Genomic DNA, 16,692 nt, shown 5'->3' with positions numbered 1-16,692 from the left:
GAGCGACTTGAGTATTGGCGGCTGTGGCTTGATTTGACTGAAACGGATGGAGCCCAGGCTTGATTCACCATCTCTGCGGTCTGAGCCATAGCGGCCGTCAGATAAGCTTGTATGTCATCGCGAACTGCCTAGGTCTCGGGAGTGTTGGGTAGCCGCTGCATTATCGCCATGGCGACGGCTATGTTGGTGCTTGGAGTCTTGAAGACTTATTTGTCCCCCACCCTATCGAAAGCATTGTTGAGGTCATGTGGCTGGACCCTTATGCGTCGTGCCTCCTGGTCTGCTTCAGCTTCGATTTGTCGGCAATTAAACCGGTCAATATTACGTGCTTCGTGTGCAGTCCTTTCTTGTTCTGTTTCGCCAACTGCTGGCGGCTCATCATTGCTGACAACATGGATCAAATCCCCTCGTCTTGGCGGGAAAGACAAAAATTGAGGGAAACCCGGGGCGTGGTCTAGGAGATCTAGATCGTATTTGACGCCTTCATCTTTGTGATGCTGAAGCTCGGTGTGGACAGATGCTTAGATGCGATGCCAGACGAGGAGCTAGAGTCGCCCTCTTGGATTGTGTGGACGGATCCTTCTTGATAATCTTCAATTCGGACCATGTTGACGAAGTTGCATGGCTTCGGCCGAGGTCGGTGTATAGGACACAGATCCAAGCGGTGTTGTAAGTTATACGCATAGCCGGAGGCAGCGTTTCGCAGGCCATAGGGCTAGACCTGGTGGTTCTCCGTCGAGGCTTCGTACTCGGAGAGTCGAAGACCCGTCGTGAAGACTGGCCGGCGACGAGCGGAGCGCCCCTCAGGAGTAGATATGACCATGAGATCTGTACCAAGTCGTGCAGGACGACTGGCCCGAGCTGGTTGGGTAGATCTGTTGTGGGAAGCGGTTACCTGCTCATTAGGTTGACTTTGAATCATACTTACCAGAGCTAGGGTTTCAGCGAGTTTGATGCCGACCTGATCGATGGAATCGAGCAGGTCGGTGTTGTCGATCTGCTTCCCTTTGTAGCGGAGAAGCGGATGATGGGTTGTCGGCATGGCTGAAGATGATGTAGGCGTGGTCGGAGCCAGATGTACCGTGGTTGGAGCCAGATCCATCGTGGTCGGAGCCGTATCCGTCGTGGTCGGAGCCGTAGCCGATGCAGGGGAAGTAGTGGTTGGCGTAGACTGAATCCACGCCTTCTCCGTGGTCATGGCGATGAAGTCGTCGGAGCCGGTGGTCCATGTGATCTGGCCGACGGTGAACGTGAGGCTGCTCGGCGTAGCCATGGAGCCGGAGGAGATGACCATCTTGTTTGCTTGGAGAGCAGTACGCACACCCCCTATCTGGCACGCCACTGTCGACGAAATATGGTCGGCAGTCTACCTAGGGGTATGCCCAAGGTAGTAGATTATCGGCAGACAGATGCGCAAGCCCCAAACAAGACGGTGACGCAAGACAGACACGAGGTTTTATCCAGGTTCGGCCGTCAAGAAGGCGTAATACCTACGTCCTGCGTTTGATTTGTATTAATGTATATCAATGAGAGATGTTTTTTAGAGGGATCCCCTGCCCGCCTTATATAGTCCGGGGGGCAGGGTTACAGATCTGGAAACTAATCCTAGTCAGTTACAATTGCCATATGTGGCCGGATAAGGATTCCTACTCTAACCGACCAGGATCCTGCTTGATCGCCAAATCCGCCTTGATTCCTTGTGCGGGACTCCGATCAGGTTGGCTGGGCCACACGTCGTCTTTCGGGTGGACCGGACCCATCGATCCGGGCCAGCCCAAGCGTAGCCGTAAGGGTATAGGGGTTAATACCCCACAGTAAGGAAGCGCCAAGGAATGGAAAAAAAGGGCAGAGAAAGCAGTGCAAGTTGTGCGGGAGGTCAACTCCGATTGTCAACGGAAGAGCAAGTTAAGCTTTTGTGACCTTTGTTTATTTTTGGACTAGGCACTTATTAGAGCAACAGGAGAACTCTCTCTATTTTCAAATGGTCAGACATTTTGACTTTTCTAGATACATTATTCTTATTATGCATCTAAATGTATAATAGAAACTATATAAAAAAAAAGATCAAAACGTCTTAAAATGAAGGGAGCAAAATCAAAGGCGAATTAGTACAAGTTTGTTCAAAATGAGAGACGCTTTTTAGTTAGTACGATGCCAATGCAAGGTGATTGTTGACTTTTCTATTATGTACTGTAGCAATAGGAAAGGGGGAACGACTGAGGGACAGCTATGATATTGGTTTGGGATGGTGACAGTCGCACATGCATGGATCGTTTGATGCGGACTGGACCACATACATGTGCCGATCCATGTAGATGTAGGTACGCGCACAGCACAGCTCATCCACTGCATCCAGCATGCAGCTACCAAGTACCCTTCCGGTGTAGGAGTAGTAAATTGTTAGTCGTTTTAATTATTTTTTTATCTTCTATATATGTTATTATACCTAGATACTATTAAAAAAATCATAAATAATTTACTGTATAATTTAGAATAGAGAGAGTAGTCAGTCTCCAGCAATGATTGTATTGTATGATGTTAGTAGAGAAGGAAGGTGTACAGCACTTGCTTGCGTTGTATGTTGCTATATGCTGTTGGTAGGCAATGCAAGTCAATCCATCCGCATTGCAAGGCAATTCAGGCTCACTAATCAATCTGTAACCGCCAGCAGCTACTCTGTTACAGCAATAGCTGAAGTTTAGCTAACACAAGAGTACTGTAACTGTACCTGCACGTACGTACAGACAAAGAGCAATGAATTGTACTCCTACATCGTGTATACGGTTTCATGTGTAGAGGGATCTCGATGTCATGAACATATTCTCACCCTGCCGATCCAGCGCAGCATCCCATCCCATCCCATATATTGATTGATTCATTGATCTCATATTGTCATATTATATGTATATGATGACGATCCACAAAAATGAAGAAGAAATTAACAAAGATAATTAATACACAGAAGAGAGAGAGAGAGAGGAAGAAAAGACAAGAAAGAATTGGCAAAGCAAAAAAAAAAAAAAATCAATACTCCATTACAGTACAATTGGGAGCTGGAGAGATGCATGGCCATGGTGATGTTGAGGAAGGATATTGTAGAGTTTTATAGTTTCCTGTGTTGAGCAGCTGAGGACCGGACCAAGAAGAATGAAGATTGAAGACGAAGAAGAAGAGGGAGAAGGAGAAGGAACGTGGCCGATATATTCATTCATGTGCTTAATTTAATTATGAGTAGTGGCAGGCCTTCTCAAGCGAGATTGGCTTGTTCTGCTTGCTGGGGTTCATGAGCACCCTGCACTCGACGGCGAGCGTGAACTTGGGCTTCACCAGCGCGCCCAGCACGTAGGCCCGCGAGTGCAGCGTCGTCCTCAGCACCATGGGCACCGACGCCACCGTGGTGCTCGCCTGCGCCCCCTTGCCGCCGGCCCCCGGCGCCGCCGTCAGCGTCGGCCCACCGCCGTACAGCGGCACCTTGTTCCCGACCACGGCGACGCTCACGGTGCGGCTGCTGCTGCGAGCCTGGTAGAACTTGTTCAGCTGCACAAGACAGATAAATTATGGATGAATGGCAAGGCATGCGCAAACAAAAAGAAAAATTTTGAATCCATCTTGGATCCAAATTTCCGAAATCTGGTGCAAGATCGATGGGGGGGTTCACTTACGTCTCCGGACGCGAGCGTGAGCTGGCTGTAGGAGAGCTGGAACGGGTCGGCGGTGACGTGGATCCCGAAGAAGGTGCCCTTGTTGCGGTAGGTGAACTTGACGGTGGAGTTGGTGGTGGCCATGTCGGTGGGCACGAGCGACGCGTCGGTGCCGGCCTGGATGATGAAGTTGTCGAAGCGGATGCTCTTCATCACGATGTGCGGCTTCTGCGACCTGCTGGCGCCCCACAGCACGAGCGCGAAGAAGGAGAAGAGCGCCACGAAGCTGAGCACGAAGACGAGGAAGTAGTAGCACTTGCGGGGCACGATCCGGGTGTGCTCCTCCTCGTCGTCCAGGAAGCCCTCCTCCTCGATCACGCCGATCTCCTGCCACCCCTTGCCGCCCGGCGCGCCCTTGTTGCTGCTGCCGTGTCCCTTGTCGGCCTTGCGCTTGTGGTGCCCCGAGAAGCGGCTGGAGGAGGAGTCCCTACCCACGGACGAGTGCGAGTGCCGCGGCGACGCCATGGGGCTCAGCGCGGGGGTGGAGTGCACGGACGTCGCTGTCTTCGTCTCGCCGTCGTGCGAGTCTCGGGACGGGCTCTGCACGTAGTACACGGCCCCGCGGGTCCGTGGCGGCGACCGCGGCGGCGACGACGGCGCCAGGCTCGTCACCTCCGAGTCCGTCTTGGCGTGCGGCATCTTGGCCGGCCGGCTCTCACCACGACCACAGGCTGCTGGGATGGGATGCACTGCAACTGAAGAGCTAAGATCCTAGCAAATGCAGTGCAGGCAACAATGGTAGAAGCTGAGAGCACCTGCCTTTGTGCTTGATCTGCCTGCTGCTTGGGGTGGCCTTAACTAACCACTCCTAGTTGGAGAGGAGAGGAGTATTAACTAGTAGGTGGAGTAATAAGCGGGATCGGCAAGGCGTACGCGGATCGATTGGATTATTAAAGAAAGAAAGAGAGAAAGAAAGCAAAGACAATGGCAGGCAGGAGAAAGGGCGAAAGCGAGTGTTAGTTGGCTCAACTGAAATCGTCGGTGGAGTGAGCAGAGCAGCTACCAAGGAAGCTGCACGGATCGGGATCACTTCACTGGCAGTACAAGCAGCTAGGAGCAGAGTGAGCGAGTGATATGCATCCACTGCTCGGCATTTCGGCAAGCACCACCAGCAGCATGTGTGCCGGATTCGTCGGTTGCGAGACAGACTAGCCTCGCCAGTTCATCTGCGGCTGGCTGCCCAGTCCTCCTGTGTCTGTCGGTCCAGCAAAGCCACCTTCTATCCACCCGACCCGCTTGGGTTTTGCATCTTCTCTTTCCCTCCCTACTCCGGAAGAACTGTACATTTGCGCCCTGTTTGCTCAGCCAACGAATAATATTTTTTCTCTCACAACCATCAGTACTTTCAGCCATGACTTATCAGCCAAGCGAACAGGGCATTGGCAGTTTACAAAAAATTCAGACTCACCTTACTACCTGGACTATCCGCATTTCGGTTGAAAGAATTCACCTGTAAAATATAGACCTGCATTTCCTTTTCTTTTCTATTTCTACCTATATGCAAATGCGGCTGGACTATCTGTCTTCAGATTTTGTCCGTTCCATATATGCCATTTTGGAACGGTTTAAATGGCTCTGAATTTACACAACATGGTTGTTAGTCAACTGAAGTGAACATGGTTGTTAGTCAACTGAAGCAATTTACAGATCCCAGTCAAAACTCAAAAATCAAAACTCGAGAGGGACATGACCAACAACCACATGGAACATGTGTTGCTCATTCACTGCCACTTGTTCCTTCCAATCACCACTTCACAATTTCTTTTTCTTACAAAATAAAACCAAAAAAAAAATACTGCACCTACCACTTCCCACCCACACACAGGCACATGATATAATATAACAAGTTAACCAAACAAATAAAAAAGCAGTAATCACCAACAAGTTGCCTACGATGATGCATGGAATCTCTCCCATCCCCACGTGGCCCAACACGCACTACACCCATTCACCGACACACAAAAAAAAACGCCAATAAAACGAGATTTATCCAACTGCAATCAGGGGGCAAGAAAAGAAACCACACCGGCATGCCAATACAACAACAGTTGAGTAAAGAGTGCAAAACCTTGATGCCTTGCCTTCTCAAACAGTCTCTGCAAAACCATACAATACATCGTCTGGTTCCACTTCCATCCAGCGGGATCAACCATGCTTTCGCTCCCAGACCCAGCTTCTGACTGACTTCGCCTCAGCTAGCATACACATTACACTACTTCTGTTTTTCTTTTTGAGATTCCTGCCACATGCCAACTAGTTGCCTTTACATCACACAAGCTAGTTCCTGTGGCAAATGTTGCTGCCTCAAAACTGAATTCTCACCAGCAGACTGCAAGTGCATCATGTACTCCCACCACCGACACATACCCTGACATTATCATGAGCAGGCCAACATTTTTGCGGGCCGTGTCCAAACAGAAAGCACTCTTCATCACAGGGTTTCTGGGGGAGATTGAGTCTGCCCACTCTCAAGCAGCATGCTGCGGCTGCAGTAAGACCTGGTCGTGCTCGATGAGGAATGCAGGGACCTCATGTCACCGCTGTAAGGGACCAGCTCGTTCCGGTGATGGGTGCCACAGTTGCTGCTCCTGGGATAAAAGCCCCCCTCTGCGTCTTCCATGCCCTCACCAAAGCTGCCGTTCCCTGGATCCAGCCTCTCTGAGAGCATCCTCAAAACCTGCCTGATGGATGGCCTCTGCCGCCCTTCTCTCTGGGTGCACCATTGCACAATGCCGACCATGAGATGCAGCTGGTCCATGTCAACAGCAGCCCTGATCCTTGGGTCTACAATTTCAGGAGAGATCACTCCAGACGAAAGGTGCATCTGTGCCCACTCAACCAAGTTCTTGTTGTCTTGTATTGCTCTCCGTCCAGTCACAAGCTCCAAAAGAAGCACGCCGTAGCTGTATATATCACTCTTCTCTGTCAACTCTTGAGTAACCACATATTCAGGGTCCATGTACCCTGCAGTTGATTCATTATAAGAGACAGATGAGCGAGCTTATCAGTTATCAATAGCTAGTCTGCAGCCTTTCCTGGATGTGTGTTCACTAAAGTACTGAAGTCACAGTGGTAAGGAGTACTTATTTTTCACCTAAGCTGCAATGCATTACCTATCAACGCTGTTCCATTTCTTATGTAGATTTTGAGGACAACTAACTGAGCAAGAAAGTAAACAGTTCTGTTCTATAGTTTCTCTAACTGATTCACATTGCAAGAGCTCACCTGGGGTTCCTCGTATATCCGTGTTCACAGCTTCAAAGCTGATCGCTCCAGTTCTTGATGCATGTGCAAGGCCAAAATCAGCAACCTAAGTAGAAGAGTGAGGAAAACTTCAGCAAGCATTAACCATGACTTATAAAGGTTACAACGGTGCATCACAAGACCATACCTTTGCAACAAAATGCTCATCCAAAAGAATATTGCTCGATTTGATGTCTCTATGGCAGAGTGGAGGGTTACAAAAGAAATGAAGATACTCCTGAAACAAGAGGACATGGAAATCACCCAAAAAAATGCAGTGCAACTGTACAATTCATATAAAATGAAGTTGTTCACACACAATCATTTATAAAAGGAACCAATGAAACGTAGCTCACAGAACTCCAGGATAGAATGCATGATGCAGGCTGCAGTTCCAACTGTGAAGCATGAAGTATGGTCCAAGGAAGTCTCAAAAAGACAAATAGAGTTGAAAATGCAGCACCAGTAAATGCTATCATCCCTTCAATACCACAAAACTACCCTTAAAACTACCCTTATACTTCTTCAGAACCTCAGGGAAAACACAATAGCTTAAAATAATATTGCAGCAGAGCACATATATGAGCTGGAAAATATGTGTCTATGATTCTACTCAGCAACCTTACATTGATATAACCATAAAAGATGTGCATGTCCCATATTAGTAAAGTATAAGGATGGCTAACTTTCAGAAGGTAGGGGGAGCTATTGGTTCCAGTTCAGGAGATAGCTATGGAGGTCGTGCCAACAACGGGTGGCGATTTAGTCATAGGATAAGTGGCTAAGCCTAGTGCCACTTTTGTTATCTCATTCAAATGAAACCTTGTAATAATTAACTGGAACTGTATCCATCAGATGATTTAAAAAGGCTGAACTCGTTTTCCATTTTTTTTAAAGATTGGCCAATACTAATTTCTGAATGCTACTGGAGTGTCACAGCTAGTATTACGGATCAAACCAGTTTTTTTTTTTGGTGGTGGTGGTGTGGGGGGGGGGGGGGGGGGGGTGCGAGGAGGCAGCACTATCACATAACAGTGACAATTCTTGATTCAATTTTCAAAACAAGGACCATTCTTTGTGAAGGGGGACAAAATGCTTTATATAGTACAGTGAACTACTGTCCAGGATTCGATACAGTGATAAGGCATCTCAGCAACTTAATGGCATTTATATTGATGGTCTGGACCTGGATGATTGCTCTTGGTGAAAAGAGGGAGGAGAGATGCACAGCTAGATTTGATGCTACTGGCCATGGTTAGTTATGTTGTTCTCATGAGAAATTCAGTGCGAACTGTAGTCTAGTCTCCTAGCTCGATGCTTTTATTCCAGATGCTGTATGCCATTTTAGTGGGTATAGTTAACATCAAGCAAGCAACAACAAAGAAACTAAGGAAAAGAGTTTTGAGCTTCAAGATAAACCCAATTAGATAAAACAAGTCAAATACTGTAGTTACTAAAACACGTTGATAGACAACTTGAGCCGTGATTAGCTGAACTCTAAAGGCATAAAGAATACTTTCCAGTGTTTTGACTAAAGCACGAACAAAATACAAGGCATGTAGCAGTTCAATTTGCAGTGGCGAACTTACCAGAGCATTGGCCACGTCCATTGCAATCTGTAGCCTTGTCTGCCAGCTTAACGGCTTCCTTCCAGATGCTGCAGTATTTCAAATAAGAACACATAAGAGAAGTTCAAATATATGTTTTGCACATAGACAAGATTTGAAACAAATGAGAACACACAGTGCAGGTGATCTTTTAGACATCCGTTCGCCATGTATTCATACACAAGAAACCTGAAAGGTTCAAATGTAAGCCCTCATGTCACTACATATTACTTAGAATACGCAATGATGATAAGGAGAACATTACCTTTCTTTCTTTTCAATACAGAAGCCCTTGAGGGTCACGAGATGGCGATGATGCAACCTAGCCAAGAGTTCCATTTCTCTACAGAACTCTTCTTCAGCTTGTTTTGAAACCTTGTCCATCCTTTTCACCGCAGCTATAGAGCCATCATTGAATTGAGCTTTACAGACAGTTCCAAATCCTCCCTTTCCAATAACTGTGCTGAAATTATCCGTTGCTTTCATTGTTTCTTTGTAGCTGTACCTTTGGAACATTGGTGATTGGCCTGAACAAGGTAAACAGAGTGGTTTGGATCAAAGACAAAGGTAAAATAAGACAGTCTGCTTGTTTTTTCTTTCTCTACCATACAATAGGTTCAGCAAAAGTAGATCAGTCAATGCTCAATATTAGATATAACAGACAGTTTTTGTTATTATTTGTTAGTGCTTCCTGCAACAAGCTTGATGCCCATGGCAACATTACATAAGAACTGGAAAATAATGAGCTTATCAGTTTACAATATACATGAATGATGAGACAGCGAACGCACAGACAATCATAGCATGTAGAAAGGAAGCACGTTCACAAACCATCGGGCCATCTCCAGGATTGATTGTGGTGAAATGTGTTATCTAGATTCCGAGCAGGAAATTCAGCATTCTTCAATTCCCTGCTCTTTCTACGAATCAGGACCACTAAGACGATTTGCAGCAGCACAGCAAGCAATATAACACCAATTCCTATCCCTGGAATAACTGTAATCCTGTAGTGTTGCTGATGTTTCTGTGGAAGACTCTTGATATTTGGAGCCGGAGAATCAACAGTGACATTTGGAGAGGATGCTGGGGTCGATGTGACAGATGCTGGTCCTGGTGTGCTCCCAGAGTTAGACAAAAATCACAGGGTGTGGGTGGTCAAGAATTGAACATAGTCAAAATGCAGTATAACAGTAACAATACCTGGAAATGTGGTGATTCTCTGGACACCAAAGAAGCACTTGACGATATCTTCGTATGAAAGAATACCCTCTTGAGTCGCAAGCGTTACAAAAACCGCGTTGCGGCACACGCTCAGGCCAACATTATCGTCTGAACCGATGAGGCGATGGAGATACACGATGCCATAATTCAAGCAAGTCTTACAGGTGATATCCAGCGACAAAGGGCCCCTGCAGCTCCCGATAACGTCGTTGAAGTTTGGGGACTGCATCATCTCCAGCACGGTATCCCGCCCAGCGCACTGATACGAAACCCGTATCTTGGGTCCCAACCCGCAGAAGACATCGGCATCGGTGGGGATGCCCCGCAGCTTGAACGTCTCGGACACGGAGCTGAGACAGATCTCAGCAAAGGCAGGAGGGACCCCCAGCCTGCCCGTGGCGTTGGCGTAGCGAGCAATGGAAATGGCAACGAACGCATTGATGTAGCGGCAGCACGCCGCCCGCTGGGTCGGATCAGAGCAGGCGGCCGCAGCTAGTGTGAAGTTTGCCCAGCTAAAATCCAGAGGGCAATCTGTGGAAGAAAAAAGGAAATCACTGCTTTTAGTAAGGGCCTAATGATAGGTAAGGTATAGGACACGCACAAATTGGGTAAAATCAATGTTTAGTGCCCCACTGCCTGATTGCCTCCGTTGGGCAATCCGCATTGAATCAACTACAAGGTCAGCGAGAGGGGTAAAATGTGCGGTTTTTCCTGCAAAGGTGCCGTTCATCGTCCAGCATAGGAGCTCATAGCAAGCTCATCGTATAGATGAATCAAATCAGAGACAACATACGAGTAGCATGGAAAAGCAAGCGAGAATGACTATGTAGATCATATACATCCTACAATAACCATTGCACTCTGATCCCCAAACATGACGGAACCAACACGATCACGAGGGGATCACAAATAATGCGATTTATTCATTATATATACGCAACGCAATAGATGAGGAGAGAAGGAAGGGGCTGACCTCCGACGGCGGTTGCTGCGGGGCTCGGGGAGAGGAAGAGAGGGGAGGAGGCGAAGAGCGATAAGAGCAGTAGCAAGGGAATGGGGGAGGACCGGCGGCGGAAGGGCAGCAGCGCCGGCATTTGGAGGCGGCGGAGTGGAGTGGGGTGGGGTGGGGAAGGGGACGAAGAGGGTTTTTGGATCGGCTGTGGCGAGCGACAACGATTTTGTTTTTGGCGTTGCTTCCGGAGTACGAGTGGTAGAGTAGACCGCGGGTGGTGGGTGTCGTGTGGTGGCTCCCCTCCCCTGGGGTTCTGTAGCGTCGCCCACCACCCTACGCACGGCAGCCTGCCCTGCTGCTCCCCTCCCCTCCGTCACAGCCTCCAGCTCCCCTCCCCTCCGTCACAGCCTCCAGCGGCCCGTTTGGTTGCTCGTAAACGATCGTAAATTTTCAGTCAAGAACAGTGTTTTTCTCTTACACTAAATCAGCCAATAGTAAATAATTCACGATATAATACGGCCTCCCGAACAGGCTGCAGCTTTCGGCTGGCCGGCTCTGGCCGCAGTATTTTTTCAGCTGCTACAGTGCCATTTTAATGCCAGTCGAACAGATTGCTCATTCACAGCTCACCTGAGGACGTGAGGCTGCCTTTCTTGCTCACTGCTCCACATCAAGTTCAGCAATCACAGATATACCCATCCACAGGTACACCCTACACAAAAAATAGTACTGCTGCTCCTGCTTGACGTATCATGTCTGTTTTCTTCTTCTTCTTCTTTTTCCTAAAAAAGTGTCTACCATCAAATTCCAAACAACCATTTGCACACAATTTATTTGGGTGATAATTATTGGAAGTTGATGCGGAAGTTTTGTTGGTCTTTTTAACTCCGTAGAAATAATGTGACATTAAAAAAATACACTCTTTTGTAAGTTATTTTCGGAGCAATCTATTGGGCACGTTTAGAGTACCTTGCAGGAGAGCAATACACTGTACTAACTTCTAAAGTGGGCTTGTCATATGTCGGAGATTGGATGCTGTGGTTGTGGAGATTTTCGTCAGACAAGGATTGTTGTCTTTTTAAGAGGAATCGATGTCTAAGTAGCTGCTCATTCGCTTGTTTTTTTTATAAAAAAAAAACATACGGAGGCCAGAACTTAATGAGGATTGGTTTTGTGCAAGACTATTATAGGGGTCAGAATAAAAATCTAAGGGATGCATTCTACCTAGGATAACAAGCTATATAGATTGAAGAACGGACGATGGCACAAAGAATCGCTTCAAAAGTAGCGGAGAAATTTGGAAAGGGAAGATTTGATGAAGGGTACAGACATTAGTCAGTGGCGGAGGTGTTGATCAGGAAATTACTAAAAGTGAAGAAGGTGAGGGGAGATGGTGGTGGGTGTGGAGTGCAGAGATAGGAAGCAGAGAGGAGAATTGAAGGGGAAGGAATTCCAACGCCTGCGTTATTTTCTTTATACACACTTTCGTCGATTATCACCGAAAAAAAACATCACCATTCAAATCTAAAAAATATGAGCACCGACATTTAAATCGAGGACTTAAATTCGAATGAATAGATTCTGAGCTACACTCAACTCATAGTGCAATGACACGGTGTTATTTGAGAACTTTGTTAGTTGCGGTGAGAATTTAAGACCAGTCAGTGGCCACCAATGCAAGCAGACAACAACCTAATTTGAATCCTATTCCTACTACTCGTGCTCATATCGTGGCTTTTCAGGCTGGTTGGTTGACGCGCCCCACGCCGCATGCTTACATGGTCCATACACATACATACATACATACATACATACATACATACATACATACATATATATATATATATATATATATATATATATATATATATATATATATATATATATATATATTCAGAAAGGAACAGTACAGAGCAGAGGAGAGGAGACGGAGGAACAAGAAGATGATACGTACGTACGAGTAGGATGATGCGTGATGACAGATACGTACACCTGCTTGCATTATACGTACGTACGAGTAGGATATTGCATCAAAGATGAGAGGCTCCCCACTGATTGGATCTAATTAGGGAGGGCTATTTTGTCTTATTTTGCTCGGTTTGAAAATTTTACAGAGTAACTTCACATAAATTAGTTTTATTTCGTATGTGAAAAATTCCTACGTTCCACGGTCTGTTCGTTTCGTCGTAAACGATCGTGGATTATTTATCGCTGGCTGATTTTATTGGTTTGGTGTAAGAGAAAAATATTGTTCCAGCTTATAATTCACGATCGTATACGATCATATAAGCCCAGCCGAATAGGCTACCGGTCTAATTTCGTTAAAATTCTTACGTCACAGTATCTTCACATAAAACCAGTCTAATTTGGTTGAAGTCCTTACGCTCCAAGCACGGCCTTCCCTGACAATCCGAGGCTCATACGAACAAATGTAGCGCTAGATTGTACTACAACACTGTTGGAACTATCCTATCCTAATAAGGTTGCCTACAGAGTACAGAATCAATGCAAACTGCTTGCTTCTTACTACTACAACCTCAACCTGTAATAGGCAGGTAACTGCATATGTACCGCAGGAGATTGCTGAGTTAAAGGACGGTACGGTAGAGGATTAGAATGACAGGGGATCGAGGTGCCTGCTGCTTGTAATTAAGCTTCTTTTTGTTCAGCAGATCATCAGCGCTGCACATGCATGCCACCCGTCCACTTCATCATCAGATAATAATCCGAGAGATGCAGAAATGGCGGATGGAGAGAGGCAGCAGAGCCATGCATTGCCAGAACAGCAGCACGCTGCCCCTACCCAACATACACCCCACCAAGGTACGCTGCCCCTACCCAACATACACCCCACCAAGGCACTAGAATATATATGTTTGCTTGCTGTTGTCGTTTCTCCCTCTGACCTTGCTACCCTGAACTGAATACATACATATAATTCAATCTTATATATATATATCATCCTCTGAATCTATGACTATACATCGTCTGATCTTGGCCTCCTCTTGGGTTAGTTGGGTTCGTTTTCGTTGGAATTGGAACAGGGGACTAGGGATAACTAAATCATTCATTCTCAGCCAGCCGGCCGGGGAGATGGACAGCGGGAGGTAATGATTTTATTAAAGGGCTGGGTGAATGCTAGCTCCGACCCACTGTGTTTGTCTCTCTGCCTTCCACTCTGGTCTCTGGATCAGATCAGGCAAAATCACATTGACGACAAGTCATCAGCAAGGCTGTGTCTACTCCACAGAATAAGAATATTTCAAGTAAATCTATCTATCTATCTATTCTTGGCGGGCAGCATGGTACGTAATGTACAGAGGAGGCAGGCACTCCGATCCCGCGGTTCGCGGGCGTCCTCCAGTTGAACACACGCCGTGCCAGGCTGCCCTAACTAACTTGTCCACGGCCGTACGTGCCGGACGCTTCCTTCCCTTGGCAACACGGATCGGACCCACGGGACGCGCGCGCGCGATAGACGATGGCCGTGGCCACGGTCCGGCGGCGGCGTTGCTTCCTCCTTGTGCTGGGAACGGCCATTGCCACTGCCGCCTCGTTATTCGGCGCGGCGTCCGGCGCCGCGCTGGTGGGCGATTCGTGCAAGGCGTCGTCCACCTCGGACGGCGGCGGCTGCGGCAAGGGGCTGCGCTGCACCACCTGCGTGCCACCGCCGGGGACGGGACCCGCCGCGTGCGCGCGGACCACGCCCATCGACCCCAAGACGCACGTACGTTGTTGTTACTGTTGTCCTGTCGTCTCGTCGATCGTTTCTTGCATTGTCGTGTATGCATATCATCCATGCACCGTGCATGCAGGGCACGGGTCTCCCCTTCAACAGGTACTCGTGGCTGACGACGCACAACTCGTTCGCGGTGGTGGGCACCAAGTCGCCGCTGGGGTCCGCCATCATCTCGCCGCCCAACCAGGAGGACTCGGTGAGCGAGCAGCTCAAGAACGGCGTGCGGGGCCTCATGCTGGACGCCTACGACTTCAACGGCGCCGTCTGGTTCTGCCACTCCTTCCACGGGCGGTGCCTGCCATTCACCGCCTACGTGCCCGCGCTGAGCGTCCTCACGGAGGTCCGGGTGTTCCTCGAGGCCAACCCGTCCGAGGTGGTCACCGTGTTTCTGGAGGACTACGCCGCGCCGGGGTCCCTCAGCAACGCCTTCAACGCCGCCGGACTGTCCAAGTACTGGTTCCCCGAGTCCCTGATGCCCAGCCCCAGCAAGGGCGGCGGTGGTGACTGGCCGCTGCTCAAGGACATGATCGCCGACAACCACCGACTCATCGTGTTCACGTCCAAGAAAGGGAAGCAGGGGACGGAGGGCCTCGCGTACGAGTGGGACTACGTCGTGGAAACCCAATGTACGTATATCAGTCGTCGTCGTCGTCTTGTTTAGATTTGGGAATCACTTGTTGGGACTGCATCTCCATGCATGCATACGATCCTCCAACAAGCAGATGGGAGCGAGGGCATGTCGGATGGCGGGTGCCCGAAGCGGTCCGAGTCTCGGCCCATGGACTCCAAGGCCCAGTCACTGGTGCTGCTCAACTTCTTCACCAGCAACCCGAGCCAGAGCTGGGCCTGCAGCAACAACTCCGCGCCGCTCATCAGCAGGCTCAACGCCTGCTACCAGGCATCCGCCAACCGATGGGCCAACTACATCGCCGTCGATTTTTACATGGTACTGTATGTTGATTGGTATATGTATATGTATATGTATACATTGACCACGCGCGCGTGCCTGAATGATATGATGAAATGCACAGAGGAGCAACGGCGGCGGCGCTCCCCTGGCCACCGACGTCGCCAACGGCCGCCTCCAGTGTGGCCGCGACAGCATCGCCTACTGCAAGCCGTCTTCTGCTCCGGCACCCGCATCGGCTTCTTCACCGTCTCCTGCCCCGGCACCGGATTTTGCAGCCGCCGCTTCTCCGTCGTCTCCGGGGCCGGCACCTGGGCCTGCTAATAGCTACTACTCTACTACTGGTTAAGAGGCGTATCCATGAGAGAGGCCTATCTAGTGCTCACTGCTCACTGATGAATATTCTTAGATCCAGGATCAAATTAATTTCATTGAAAAACAAATAGCATTGTCAAGTTTTTTTTTTTTGTGTGTGTGTACATATATAAGCGTGATGGCAGTGGCACACCAAGCATATATAAGGGAGGTTTGCCATAAGAGTGATGGTGCAGTGCAGAGCTTAATTATATATATATATATTGCCCTCCATTATCTATCTCTTCCTGTGACGTTCCAGGGGCGGCTTAATATAATGTCCCATCGAGTGCACGTCTGCATTGTCTGTACTTAAGCTTTGAAAATAAGCCATATGCACGTACGCAAGCTTTCAAAATAAATTCAAGCAGTTCATCTTTCAGGCACTGAGACAATTGGCGTGTTTACTGGTTGGTTTCTAGGCTGGTTTGGATTGTCTGGTGTTGGTTTGTTGTGAGAAAAAAACACTGTTGGCTGATTGAATAAATCTGACTGAAACCAACACGCGAATATGGTGAATATAATAATGGATATATGCAGTTGGAACAACATGCATTGCCATGCTTTGGTCTCTGGTCTGCGGTCTGCGAGATACAACACACAGTAGGATGTGTATATAATATGCAAGAGTAACATTCGGTCAATCAATTCAAATTCAAATTCAAACGCATGGGTACACACGTGACCTGACGTGACGTTACGTTGTTCTGCATTGTGATTCTCAATCGTAATGTGCCACTAATGCCATTATAATTCTAAAGGAAACTTTACATGAGACTAGAGAAAAGATCTCATTGTAATCAATCCCTTCTCTTTGTATAAAGCCTTTTGCCACAAGTCACGCTTTATATGTCTCTATATTTCCTTGAGAGTCAAGTTTTGTTTTGTAGACCCATTTACAGCCTACTGTTTTGGCTCTTTTAGGAATTATTTCTAGGTCCCAAACTATATTGGCATTCATTGATTTT

The 16,692-nt window shown here is 48.0% G+C and overlaps 3 protein-coding genes across 3 annotated transcripts; 1 reads left to right on the top strand and 2 right to left on the bottom strand.

Annotated features, from left to right (window-relative positions):
• Window positions 1-2,844: 2,844 nt before the first annotated feature.
• LOC136492844 (uncharacterized) lies at window positions 2,845-4,855 on the bottom strand. The gene is made up of 2 exons (XM_066488896.1): window positions 3,663-4,855; window positions 2,845-3,537 (listed from the first exon to the last, which is right to left on the bottom strand). Exons 1-2 carry the CDS (start codon window positions 4,338-4,340, stop codon window positions 3,226-3,228), a joined length of 990 nt encoding a protein of 329 aa, XP_066344993.1. The 5' UTR covers window positions 4,341-4,855; the 3' UTR covers window positions 2,845-3,225.
• Window positions 4,856-5,394: 539 nt separating this feature from the next.
• LOC136492843 (probable receptor-like protein kinase At1g49730) lies at window positions 5,395-10,895 on the bottom strand. Its single transcript, XM_066488895.1, has 9 exons — window positions 10,746-10,895; window positions 9,752-10,303; window positions 9,383-9,661; window positions 8,817-9,078; window positions 8,688-8,740; window positions 8,534-8,601; window positions 7,093-7,182; window positions 6,927-7,011; window positions 5,395-6,665 (listed from the first exon to the last, which is right to left on the bottom strand). Exons 1-9 carry the CDS (start codon window positions 10,864-10,866, stop codon window positions 6,133-6,135), a joined length of 2,043 nt encoding a protein of 680 aa, XP_066344992.1. The 5' UTR covers window positions 10,867-10,895; the 3' UTR covers window positions 5,395-6,132.
• Window positions 10,896-14,117: 3,222 nt separating this feature from the next.
• On the top strand, window positions 14,118-15,928 carry LOC136494429 (PI-PLC X domain-containing protein At5g67130-like). The gene is made up of 4 exons (XM_066490597.1): window positions 14,118-14,451; window positions 14,540-15,089; window positions 15,186-15,409; window positions 15,495-15,928. The coding sequence occupies exons 1-4, from the start codon at window positions 14,206-14,208 to the stop codon at window positions 15,717-15,719; spliced, it is 1,245 nt and encodes a 414-aa protein (XP_066346694.1). The 5' UTR covers window positions 14,118-14,205; the 3' UTR covers window positions 15,720-15,928.
• Window positions 15,929-16,692: the final 764 nt, after the last annotated feature.

This window comes from Miscanthus floridulus, chromosome 11 (genome assembly GCF_019320115.1).
Source record: "Miscanthus floridulus cultivar M001 chromosome 11, ASM1932011v1, whole genome shotgun sequence".
NCBI lineage: Eukaryota > Viridiplantae > Streptophyta > Magnoliopsida > Poales > Poaceae > Miscanthus > Miscanthus floridulus.
Note: the sequence above shows the minus strand (reverse complement) of the source record. Positions and strands in the feature narration are given on the sequence as shown.